The 13,556-nt window shown below is 40.5% G+C and overlaps 1 protein-coding gene across 1 annotated transcript in view; it reads left to right on the forward strand.

Moving 5' to 3' along the window:
• Positions 1–13,556, forward strand: part of fyco1b (FYVE and coiled-coil domain autophagy adaptor 1b) — a 42,794-nt gene that overhangs the window by 5,858 nt on the left and 23,380 nt on the right. The window contains exons 5-10 of the mRNA XM_057857929.1: positions 1,148–1,254; positions 1,897–2,040; positions 8,896–8,974; positions 9,056–11,470; positions 11,556–11,648; positions 13,338–13,456. Coding sequence (XP_057713912.1) covers positions 1,148–1,254; positions 1,897–2,040; positions 8,896–8,974; positions 9,056–11,470; positions 11,556–11,648; positions 13,338–13,456 — 2,957 coding nt within the window. The remainder of the gene's footprint in view (positions 1–1,147; positions 1,255–1,896; positions 2,041–8,895; positions 8,975–9,055; positions 11,471–11,555; positions 11,649–13,337; positions 13,457–13,556) is intronic.

Genomic DNA, 13,556 nt, shown 5'->3' on the forward strand with positions numbered 1-13,556 from the left:
AGACGTTTAGATCTGATATTTGTACATTTTATACCCCGACCCTCAAAATGCAAGAAATGGTTGTCCAATGTTAAAAGGGTATCTGATAATATCGGCCGATAAAAGCATTTTAAAATGATTTCGGAACAATATTTACTGCTGTTTTCAATATCGTTTTTGGGCTAATATGCGTGTTGCCTTCAAAGTCAATGTAGAAGCCTTCGACCTCTGTACAAGGGCTGGTCACAGCTTAGCACTGCAGTTATGCTTGTTGATATAGTGATGCAATATAGGTACTTCAGTTAAAGTTGCTCTTTAATTTTTGACAGAATGCTAATTTGTAAAACCTTGAAGTTGTTACATTTATCATTATTAAAGCATTCAGTGGGGCATCACAATACAATTAGCCATATTATGTTAAATCCAATAAGTCCACGACCACATATTTCGGTATTAGTTTGATATCAGTATCAGATTTTTGGAGTTGGACAATATCGGTTATCGGTCAAAAAGTCATTATCGAACCACTCTAGCAAAAAACCATGATTGGTAATGGATACAAACTGTCATTCAATGCTATACTATGGCACACATGCACAAAAGTACATTCTTGTACTATTCTTGGTGACTTTACGTTAAAAGTCATTATTTTTCTCAGTCAGTGTTTTATAATCGGTTCATTTTTTGTTACATTATTATAAATATATATATGTGTGTATATATATATATGTGTGTGTATGTATATACATATATATGTGTATATACATATATGTATATATATATATATATATATATTTTTTTTTCACAAATGTTGTAATGAATATTTTGAGGCAGATTTTTCATTTCACTGGTCTGCTTTGCATTAGAAAAAAAGGCCTGTATTTTTGTGACTATCATCCATCTGCTAATGCACCAGAGATGTCGAATTACAGACGGATGGACATGGCAGTTTATGGCTACTGTTGGTTCTCTGGTCACACTTGTTTTAAGGCATTTTTTTATACCTTGTCTCAGTGATCTGTTGCACACAAGCACATAGGGTTCATCTAAGATGACAGTTCATTGGATTAGTCACTTTGGATTATTGACGGGACGCCATTTTGTCATCTGTTGTCAAAAGACCGGCATGTCGGACAATAATTTTGAATAACTGTTTGTGTGTTCTCAGTTAAAAACCTCATTGGGTAAAGGAAGGGCCTTCATTCGTTACTCGCTTGTTCACCAGCGCCTTGCTGACACGCTGCAGCAGTGTCTCATCAATCAAAAAGTCACAAGGTGAGTAGTTGTTTTATATGTATCATGTTTTGGTCTCATTTGTCAGGAAGCGTAACTTTCACTACCTGATTTCTGTCCTGGTTCTGTTTTCACTGAAAAAAAGACACTATTTGCCTCCTACAGTCAAATTAGTGTGCTTAATTCGACGTTTAACCTGACGAATGGAAACTGTAAAATCAACCATCTTCCAGTGGAAGCTTTCTCCTGTATATATCTGTACAAGGGTCATCGATTTACTGAACCTCAACACAAAAGGGATGTGTGGCTTTTGATTTGATTGGTTTATAGTCATGGGTGAAAATAGGTTTTGTTTTAGTTTTTTTCAAACTGATATTTACCATATTATTGCATTAAAAATTGTTTCTTTGCCCAGAAAAATGTCATGAATTCCAAGAAAAAAAAATTGTTTTTTGTATTATTACTGTACAAATATAATTCCCGAACAGAATAGACAGGAATGTGATCACCCGTTGATTATAATTTTGTCATAAAGTGAAGACTCCCTGTGTTCTGTATATTGAATAGACCAGACTCAATCTTTAGGCAACGTAACCAATTGCCCATTCAAAACATACATTTCCTCATAAATTCCCTTTGTACTTGTTCATTTTGAAGTAATGGCCACATTTCTTTCTTCCTTAGTGACTGGTATTATGCCCGGAGTCCCTTCCTTGACCCAACCCTTACCTCGGACATTATAAACCACCTGTATGAGCTTAACCAGATCCAATTTGATGTCGCAGCCCGAGGTTACGATCTCGACATCGATTGGCCAGCCTTTGCCAGGTAACCAATGAATGCTTGCAGATTCTTTTTTATTTTCCGCATGGAAACATTGAGTGCGAGATTACAACTTTTCACATCCTAAAGACCCTATAAAGTGAATTCGAAAATGTACTTCTAAATACATTACACATTTGAAGACACTTATAACCTACTACTGCTAAGCCGGTGGCAATATGCAATAATTCCATTTATCGCACGGTAAATAAAAATGAAGACGGTAATTTTTACGCTGCGATGTATCGCCTGGCGTGCACGTGTGTGCGCGCGTGCGGCTGACGTGCTGTTAAAAGTTCGGCTTCCTTGTTACCAACTACGCAAAATGCATCTTCGTTCAGGGTCCGGCAAAAAATAGCGCTGGAGCCAATCTGTTCCCATTATATCCTATTGTTCAACATATACTAGCTGCGTCAGAGCTCCAGATTGACTGCGGACCATCTCCGGCATTCCGGAGCCCGCCGTATTGCTTATAGGGCTGCAGCTATCGAATATTTTAGTAATCGACTGAAAATTCTATCGATTAATCGAGTAATCGGATAAAACAAATATATTCTTGGGTGAAGAGCAATTATAAATATACATGAGAAAACAAGACATTTCATCTAATCTTGAACAATTTTCAGTCAATCAGTGTCTTTATTTTCGATGTATATTGTTGAGAACAGCCAACAATTGCATCTCAGATGTAACTAGGAAAAAAAAAAAGACTAATTCACTGCTTTCACTCAAAAACCTTTAGATCTTATTAAAAAAAAAAAAAAAAAAATATATATATATATATATATATATATATATATATATATATATATATATATATATATATATTTGTATACCTAAAATGCCATTACGCTTGATAACACACATTACTTAAAAGTTAGGATTTTTTCCCACGTGTTTCAATTGAATTTCTATTTGTGTCAAGCCATTTTTAAGTTCTAGTTAAGTTTTAAGTTAGTCTAAACTGTAAGTCCTGATAGGATTTTGAGTTTTTGCACTGTTCAAAATAAATGTACGATACAGGCTGTATTGGAGCACATTAGAGACCAGTGCTACTTGGTGTTTTATCCAGCAATGACTACTGAGCTAAAATTGATAGTTAGCATTATTGAGTTTTTATTTTACACACTCATCACTCCACAACGCTATGTTATGTTAAAGCCTGTATGTAAGACACGTTAGCCACGCATCGACAGTGGTCATGATTAATAGAAACCTAGCCCTCCGCAGGGCTAACGTAACTTGAGTTAGTGACAGTAACGTTAATCTTTATTTATTAGCGCTTAGCGTCCTTTATTAGCGCTTAGCGCTGTACTGCTTTAAGATGGCGGCTGTTTACTAACGCTGCCCAGACGCGGCTGAGTCTGTCATTGCGCATCTAGTTCAACATACATGTGATCTCTATGAGACTCATCAGACGCTACTTACCAACGTAGCATCGTGCGGGCTAGTATTTAGCAACGTCGGCGTCGTTTGTAGCGGCTGTCGGTTGCAGTGTTTTTTTTTTTTTTTTTGCTTATTCCTCTACGCACGTGACATCAGCGCGTTGTCCCGCATTAAAAGTACTCCAAGCAAAACGTGATGCTTAGAGCTGTCAAAATAAACGATTACTCGAGGTGAATAAAATTACTTGGATCAGTTTTTAAACTCGAGTTGCTCGAGTATTCGTTTCAGCTCTAATTGCTTAGGCTATTTTTTATTTTTGCCGGAGACGCATCCATCAAAATCGGCGCCGAGCCTTGAGTCAACAGCCCGGTTGCTTATTCACGGTTTAACCAGCGAACATGGACGAAGAACACTCCGTCATGGAGGTGGAAAATCACAAAGTGATATCTGATGCAGCAGACCATCATTATAAGGACAAAATTAAAAAGGAAGCTGTATGGTGTACTATTGTGTTTTTCTGGCAATGATATCAAACACACGATATGCTGACAACTTTTTATCAACACACGGCGCTAATAACACTTCCTCAACCTGTAGCATTCGGCAGGCTGTGCGAGTAGAGACACTGCCTCTCTCACTGCCGTGTCACATGAACAAAACTACGTCACCGTTGCGTGTGCTTCATGGTGCCTCGGAAAACATCCAATCACAATATTACACATGGTACGCCATAGCAGAAGCTATGAGGGGGAAAGTTTTCATTTGCCTAGATGCTTAAGTTATTAAGTGCAAATTAATTTTTTTCTTGAAAAAGACATTTTATTTATTTTGTGTTTCTGTGCGGTATTAATATTGTTGTCTTTTACTTAAAAGAGGCATGGTCTATTGTTATTAGTTGTGATTTCTTAAAAAGTATTTTTGAATTTAAGAGCAAACATTTATCGCGTTTAAATGGGTGTACTTGATCTATTAATATATAGTGAATTCTCACTGTGTTATTGTAAATTGGTTTTAAAAAAAAATGGGGGGGGTGCAATAATATCGCATATCGCAATAATTTATGAGATAAATTATCGCACACTAAAATTTGTTATTGCGACAGGCCTAACTAATGCTATTGGCGACTTGACGCAATTGCGAGCTACTTTTCTGTAATTAGTTGGCCATTCAATACCAGTGTAGCATGCAGTTAGGTATCTTAAAATGCCAGCTCCCCCCAAAAAGATCTTCCCTAAATACCAGAATGTGCAGAATAGTCCAAGCATGGCTGTACTATTGTCAGACTCTGAAGGCATTTTAACAACAGGGAAGTCCATAGTTTGTTTTCTTTGGTCCGGTCAAAAACACATTTGGTCCAGACTTTTTTGATGCAGTTCCTTTTCACATTGCAATTTGAGCAAGCGACCCATGATTGGCAACAAACCTACACATGTGCAAAATCGTTCAATGATTGGACAAAACGATTTGGGCTGGGTAACACGCTAAAATAATGAAATAAAACTGCCGAGTACTGCAAACATGCTCATAATGATTTGTTTTATCCAATTATAAGCATTCATGGGAAATTTGGAGAATCAGAGGCCTTTGATTTCACTTTCATTTTTCAAGGACAGTAGGAAATCCGCTCCTCATTGCTTTACGTTGAACCCTGACTCATATTAGCCGACATACTGCTAACCGCAGACTGTGATGCTATCAAAACAACATTTCCTGGCTACGGAAGCATGTTACGTGCAAAAAGCTGTGTGATTTTAGCTATAAGCTGGACACGGTGCGGTCACTTTTAGAGGTGGGAATCTTTGGGCACCTAACGATTCGATTAAGATTACGATTCAGAGGCTATGATTCGATTATAAATCGATTATTGATGCCCCCCCCTTTAATGTTTTGTACATTAGTTCAAAAATTGTTCAAATATCCTCTCAGGCGAAACCAAACTACTATTTCAGTATCAGGTTAACAGTTAAAAACAGTAAATAAAATACTCAAGTCCCATTCTGTGTCAGCAGCTTTAAACTACATTCAATTAATTTAATGTTGTGAATCAACCGTTAGTTGTTAAAATTGCTCCTGTTATTCCATAATTTCCCTTCTGTCTAATTTCGACATGTGAAAGTTTTAAAACTGTTTCATCATTTAAAGATAGATTCAACCGATTAAAGAGTATTTTAGATAAAAAGTTAATTAGGTTCGCTACAACAGAGCCTTCCAGTGAAGTCTACTGCTTCAAGATGGCAGCTGTTTACTAACGCCGGCAAGTCTGTCATTTCGCATCTAGTTCTCTATAGAGATTCCATTATGATTACGATTCAGAGTCTCCGATTCGATTATAAAACGATTATTGATGCACCCCCCACTTTTTTTTTTTTTTTTTGTACATTAGTTCCAAAATTGTTCAAAAATCCTCTCAGGCTAAACCAAACTACTATTTCAGTATCAAGTTAACATATAACAGTAAACAAATATACGAAAATAACAGTAAATAAAAAACTCCAGTCCCCATTCTGCATCAGCAGCTTTAAACTACATTCAGTTAATTTAATGATGTGAATCAACTGTTACAGTTGTTAAAATGCTCCCGTTATTCGATAATTTCCCTTCTGTCTACTTTTGTCAAAGTTTTAAAACTATTTCATCGTTTAAAGATAGATTCAAGACAAGATTCTGCCGATTTAGTTAGGAGTATTTTAGATAAAAAGTTAATTAGGTTCGCTACAACAGAGTCTTCTAGAGAGGTCTACTGCTTTAAGATGGCGGCTGTTTACTTACGCCGGAAAGTCTGTCATTTCGCATCTCTGTTCAATAATACAAGTTCTAACACCAACGTCGTCTGTCATTTTGCATATAGTTCTAGATATATATGATATCTACTCTAACCGTATGTTTGTAGCAACTAGCAAATGGGTGTTGTTTGTAGCGTCTGTCAGCCGCAGTCAGGTATTACTGTTTTTTTTATCTAGCGGCATGAGTTGAACATGATATTTACTCTCGGTCTGTTCCTCATTGCGTCCCAAAGACCGCGCTGACTGTGTTTTACTTCCGCTTTACCTGGTATAATTCAATAATCGGAATTTGGATATTTGTGAATCGTTCTCGAATCTTCCACTCAATCACAAATTTCGCACGCCTCTAGTTCTCTATACATGTTCGAACACCGCTGTCAAGTCATGTCGAATCGCGAATAATCTAAGAATCGGAAATTTCGCACGACTAGTCACTTTCACACCTATAGCAGACCGCATGATGGTCCGCTTGTAAGCCAACAGAGACCACAGGTCTCGGACCGGCTGTTTGGTCCACACCAGAGTTCGCTGGTTTGTATTCACACCAGCCCAAAAGGTGCGCACCCCTGAACTTTTTTGGTTTGGTCCGAACTAGGCATGTGCCGGTATTAGATTCTGACGGTATGAGAACCTAAAGCCCAAATATCACAGTTTCACTCTATCACGGTATTGCTATTATTTTTATTTATTTTTTTATTTATTTAATAGGGACAGTGCACATTGATGAACATCTGAAAGATGTAAATATGCCAGATTGTGGCAGAAAATGCTAATTTGCATTCGCAGTCCCTAGGCTGGTAACACAAAGACACTAAACAACAACAAAAAGAACAAAAGATTACAATAAAACAGCACAGTACAAAAGGTAACTAAGAAGTTAAAAGTCAAAAGATTGCAGGACTGGTTTGCTTTCAACCACTGAGCTGAGTTTTGAAGGTTCGTATTGTTGGAGACTCCCTGATGGCGAGTGGTAAACTGTTCCAGATTTTGCTGGCCTTAACAAAGAGAGAATTGTGACCGAAGGCTGTTTTTCTGATTGGGACCCCACAGTCCCCTCCAGAGGAGACCCTGGTCCTGAGACCGCCATGAGCCCTTTTTTAAATTTTTTTATTTTTTGGTCTAAGTCCGACATGGAGTTGGGGCGAGTCCATGTAACACCTTGTACATTAGACAAGCCGTTTTAAGGTTTTTTTTTTTAATTCTGAAGGCTCAATAAAATTACGGCTCTAAAATGTGTTACTTTGAGATATCTGGGTTTAAAAAAAAGAAAAAAAACTTTTTCTCCATTGAACAGGATTTTTATTTTCCAAAACATATTAGCAAATTGGAACATATGTATAATGTTGAAATATAGCAAATTGGAACATATGTATAATGTTAAGTTGAAATAAATTAAAAAAACAAAAAAACAAAAACAAAACTGAAACATACTAAATAAATTTAAAATAAATGCCGTCCTTTAGGTGAGATAAACCCACAGCCATACTGCAACATTATTACCATCAGAACAAAAATAATTGATTTATTTTCCATAAAAAGCATGTGTCTAAGACTCGTATCATGTTTACATTATACACACACTCTCTTTCTCAACACAGACAGTTGCCAGAGAGAAAAAAACACGTTTTACCTGTTAAGGTGCGCTAAGAATTGGACCCCAAAGCAGACAAGGGAGAATTCCGTTATTATTTACAAGGTTTATTTTCAGGGGCGCGTCAAGGGTTGTATCAGCACACGTGCACGTCGTGTGGTCGCTGGCAGGCGTAGAGGTGATATCAGGCAACGGTACAGGTCAGGTAGCAGGCACGGGGAATCCTGGGACGGAACAAAGGTCAGGTTAGCCGGGTGTATTTATGTAGCGAATAGCTGAGTGCTGGATGTGACTGACGGAATGTCGAAAGAGTTGGTCTGGCGACGAGCGGCAACGATGATCAGGCTTTTGTCGGCGGCTGATGTTAATGGCTCACAGCTGTCGTCACTTCCCCCCGTCTGGTCTCCAGCCTGCAATCAAGGAGCCCTAACATTATCACCGCTAGACACACTTAACACGCTGGAGTTAACTGTTGTAGCTGGTGGGAAACGTTCATGACAGTGTTTACTAACTTTTAATTTTGTATAAATGTGAAATCATATTAGAGTTATTGCGTCCTCGGCAGCCACCCTCCGCAAACATGTTTTACATGTCGGTTGGCCCTCATCCTCTAAGCCGCTGCCGTCTGTAACTTTTCTGTAGCCAAAGTATTCCCATACAAGCAATTTTGTTTTTTTCAATGGGGGAAAAAGTTCAGGAGTTTCACCTCCTCCAGCCATGGTGTTGCACAGCTGACGCACTGACACTGAGCAACAACCAGTGGGGGAGGGTTGAGCCTTACAGCTGCAGGCGAGGGATTTCTCCATTTTTTTTGCGACATAAAAAATATGTAATACAGTAGGGACGATATGACGAAAAATTTTTGCGGTTTTGAAACCGTGACGTTCTCATACCATGGTATACTTTGAAACCGGTAATTGACACATGTCTAGTCCGGACCTAACAGGGCAGGTGTGAATACGACTTAAGACGATAGATTTTCAATACTTAAAAATGGTGAGATGCATAGGCATAAGAAAGATTTTGCATGTATAGATTTTGAAATATTGTCACTGACACATTAACCATAAAATGTTTTTTTTTTTTGTGGTCACATGGAAGACGGACACTAGGGTGTGGCTCATCATCACTCTTGTGGAGACCGCCCAGTCGTTGCTCCAGTGTGAACAGCCTGGTACAGGTATAAAGTACTAGGAATGAAATCGCTTTATTATAAAATTCAGATATGATTTGAAGTATTTCTTTCATATTTCCCTTCCAGTTTCAGGAGGTACCAATTCCAGAATTGAGTCTTCTCGGACACCTTGCCCCTGGAGACTCATCCAGTCGCGGCTCTGCAGAAAATCTTCGCTTTGCGCTCGATCAATCTGAACTCAGGCAGCAAGAGCTTCTGAGACAGGTGGATGAATTGGGCAGAGAGGCGGCTGAGCTGAAAGATGTTATTAAGGATCTTAAGGACCAGTTGCTAGCAGCTCAGAAGGCCATCAGCTCGCCGTGCCATTCGAAAGTCACGGCAAGCATGGATGTCCGTAACCACTATCAAACGTGTTGGGAAGAAAAAAACTGTGACCTTCAAGACAGACTCACTGCTACTGAGAACAAAAACATGGAGCTTCTCTCTAAACTGGATGAGACTATTAATAAAAAGGGCAAACAAGCAACAAGCTTCTGCGACTCTGCCTGGAAGATCCATGAACTCCTGGAAAAACTTAAGTCAACAGAGGAGAAAAGGTTGGAAGCCAAGATGGAAGCCGAGGACTGGGCCAGGAACTGTGAGCGTGTTTCTCAGGAGCTCAAACTTAGGGAAGAGGAGTTAAGGAACTGCACAGAAAAACTGGCCGATGTCAAATCCCGGGGCCAGGTTGAGCGTGATGAAACCCTAAAGCGCTTAGAGGAGCTCCAGGGTGCAGTCGGTCGTATTCAGGGTGCGTTGACATTAAAAGAAAAGGAGAGCGGGAATTTGCGAGCCCAGCTTCAGGGGCTGCAGTCTTCGTTGGAGTGCAGAGAACGTCAGGCGGAAGAACTTCGAAGGAGGCTTCAGGAAGAGCGCGACGAGATTGAGCGCCGATGTACCGATAGGGATAGCCAGAATGAAACCCTGGAGGTTCAGTTGTTGGACTTGCGAAAAACCCTAAAAAGCAGAGACACCGAGCTTTCCATCAGCTCTGAGAGAATCAAGCATTTGGAAGAACATCTAGAAAAATTGAAAGTAGAGAAACATAGTCTCATTTCTAAACTTGATGAAAATGATGTGAAGGCCTGCGAGGGAACCGGAAACTTCAACAACTACAACTCTCATTACTGTGAGCTTAAAGGGATCAATGCCACGCTACTGCAAGCAATCAAGAAAAGCGAGGAGAGCATCGCCGAGATGACTCAGGGCAGAGAAGCCATGTTAGTCCAACTCGCCACTCTTAAGGCTTCCGAGAAGCACTTGAAGGGAAGGGTGGAAGCTGCCGATCTGTGCGTAAAAGACCGTGAGAAGAAGCTCCTTGACGAAAATAAGCATTTGGAGGAGCTTGTCCAGAAGATTCTTCTTGAGAAGGAGCAATTAGAAGCTCAAAAAAAGAGCACTGAGCATGAAAACAAGGAACTCGTTGAGGGCCAGTCCTCATTGAAAAAACAACTCGCAGATGCCCATGAAGAATTGAACTTGCTCAATGCCAAAGTTTCAAACTTGGACGAGAATCTCACAGAGTCCCAAAGAAGCCACGCAGAACTGCTCGTAAAACTCCAGCAAACGGAGGTCAAGCTCAAAGAACAGATGACTAAATGTGGTCTTCTGCAATCTCGAGCTGAGGAGCTGGAGAGCAGAACCTTGGAGCAACATCATGAAAAAGGAGCGGCAGAGAGCAATGAAAAAATGCCAAAACTTCATGAAGATCATTTACCCACTGAGAGCAAAGAGGCACCGTTTAGGTTGGTGCTCGCTGAGGCTCAGCTAGAGCTCAACCTGAGGGAAGTTCACCGCCTCAGAGAGGAGGTAGTTGAGCTCAGGGCTCAGCTGCTTGCTGGGACGGAGGAAAAACTCAAAGCTCAGGCCTGTCAGGAGGTAACAGAGGCCTCCAGAGAGGACCTGCGAATCTTGGCAGAACAGCTCAAGGGTCAAGTTGAGGAGCTCAACAGACGGCATGTAGACGAAATCCTGCGTTCTCGTGAGCGCGAGGAGGCGTTGACTCGTGAGCGAGACTGTGAGGCTCTGGCTCGTGCTGGCCTAGCTGCGGAGGTGACGGCTTGCAGGGAGGAGATGCATGCTCTCAAGCAACGCTATGACGCCTTGTGCCAAGAGAACTGTGACTCCGGCGAAGCCCTACACCGGGCCAATACTGAAACGGCGGAACTTGGCGTTCGCGTCTGTATGCTGACAGCTGAAAATGAAGAGGCTCGTCTGCGGTGGGAGAGCCTCTCTAAGAGGCAGAAAGCACTGGAGGAGGAGGCAGCGCAAGAGGCGTCTAGGCTGGACGCTTGCACAGAGCAGCTCCGCCGGGAGAATCAGCAGCTCCTCAGCAAGCTCCGTCACCAGGACGACCTTTGGACAACAATGCACAAGCTGCAGGAGGACCTGGCCAAGGCACATGAAGAGGCGGAGACATTGCAGGAGAGGAGCCGACAGGAGATAGAGGCGCTCAATTTGGAGCTTAGCAACCAGGCTATCAGCCACAGCAGCCAAATGCAGGTCAGAATACCAAATCACAGTTCTTTTAGGTTATTAATGACATTATTGCTATCATAATAGTCATGATAAATTTATGTTGTTTCAGAGTGTCAACGAAGAATTAATGGATGAGAGGTTACAGATGATGAGCGAGCAGGAGAAAGCATTTGAGGTGGAGAGAAAGCTAAAGGGCTTGGAGGTGATATCACACACCTAAACATGGATTTCTTTCAGTTTAACAATTGTTATTCTGGACTACTATTATTTGCGTTATGCAAAAATAAAAATAAAAAATAACGAAATGAAAAACCCGTTTATAAAATTAGCAGACAATGATTCGCAGGCCCCTCAAGATGATCGCCCGGTCTGTGTGTGTTGGGTGCAAGTTTTTTTTCGCGGGCCACTCCAGACAGGGGGTTGGGGGGCTGGCAGAGGTATTTTAACCCCTAAAACACAGCTTCACATGTGATCTTACCGTTTTGTTTGACCCTCCCCTCGCCCAATCACGGCCACATTTTGCCCGCAAACGGGCCCCTTGGTGGCCCAGGTGCGGTCGCACCCGCATACGTTCTGCCCCTATACATATATAGACATACAGTGGTACCTCTACATACGAAGTTAATTCGTTCCAGGACCTTGTTTGTAAGTCGAAATTGTCATATAGTGCTGGCCAAAAGTATTGGCACCCCTGCAAATCTTTCAGATAATCCTCAATTTCTCCCAGAAAATGATTAGAATTACAAATGTTTTGGTAGCAATATCTTCAGGTGGACACAGCTTCCTACTCGAGTTTTGCAGGTCAAGTTCACACATGTTATTGTTATACTAATTATGTTAACTCTGATGCAGGTCGGACTTTCAGCAGCAAAATTAGTGGTGTGTTCCCCACTTCCACAACATTGATGTCTTTTTACATTTCTTACAGTGGCTGCTGCTGGCAGAAAAAACATACTTATAATATCCCTAATATCTCTAATACCTAATGTGTGTGTGGGTGGGTTTGTATCGGGTGGGGGTGGTCAAGTCATTAGCCAATCAAATGTGCGCTTAGATGGGAAACAAATGGACCGGCACATTCAGCAAGTGGAAACAGGTACATGTAAGTCTGAACATACTAAAAATAATATGTGACTTAATAACGGTAGGCGCAATTCTATCCTGACAACATATGGGAAGACAATCTGAATGACCTATATAACTGAAGTCATTATACTGGATAACGCAAATAAGGTTGCTTAAAATTTGATGGGGACAATGTGAGCATCCTGAAAAGTTGGTAGTGTTTTGTCCCTGCCGTCCCTTTGCAAACCTACGCCCTTGGCTGGCGCTGTCATAAATCATCGTATTTCGAGCATGTCGTCGGACGTAGAAACAAATGGGGAGTCAAATTGTTCATTGGATGTTGAAAAGATCGTGTGTCGAAGCGATTGTATGTCGAGGTACCACTGTATATGTACAGTATATACCTATATATGATATAATTACAATGTTTTCAGGTTCAGGTGTACAATCGTAGTTTAACACATATGGTATGTTAAAAAAAGCTGATTGCACTTGCAAAGAGATATTTATTAAACACCACCAGGATACAATGGATTTACACAGTGCAGTAGTTTCCCCTAAGATTTTTGGGGAACATTTTGTGAGTTTACTTTCAGCCAGTAGTAATTAAAAATTTAAGTATATGAGCGTTTTAAAATAAAGTTCTCGGTAATATGCAGGACACTAAAACGGCAATAAGTGACATTTTCGATAAACAGCCATCTGACCATGTCAATCAAAACTGAGCATTGTTGCCTTTATAAAGACAATTGTGGATGCATGTCTCTGCAGGTGTTTCATTGATCTTTGCATTGAAACATCCTGTATTTTATGCGATTGTTGCTAGGCTGACACGCAGAGATACCGACAGCAACTCACTGAGAAAACCATCCAGATGGCCCAGTCGGAAAATCTTCTTCAGCAAAAAGAGGACGAGCTAATCCATCTGAGAAAGAATTTATCAAGGCGAGACATTGTTTGTATATACTATACACATAATCCATTCTGGATGGAATTAAAGCTGCTACTATTTTTTTTCTTAACCGTGTGTATTGAGAGGTAATGC

The sequence above is a fragment of the Corythoichthys intestinalis genome, chromosome 14, assembly GCF_030265065.1.
Source record: "Corythoichthys intestinalis isolate RoL2023-P3 chromosome 14, ASM3026506v1, whole genome shotgun sequence".
NCBI lineage: Eukaryota > Metazoa > Chordata > Actinopteri > Syngnathiformes > Syngnathidae > Corythoichthys > Corythoichthys intestinalis.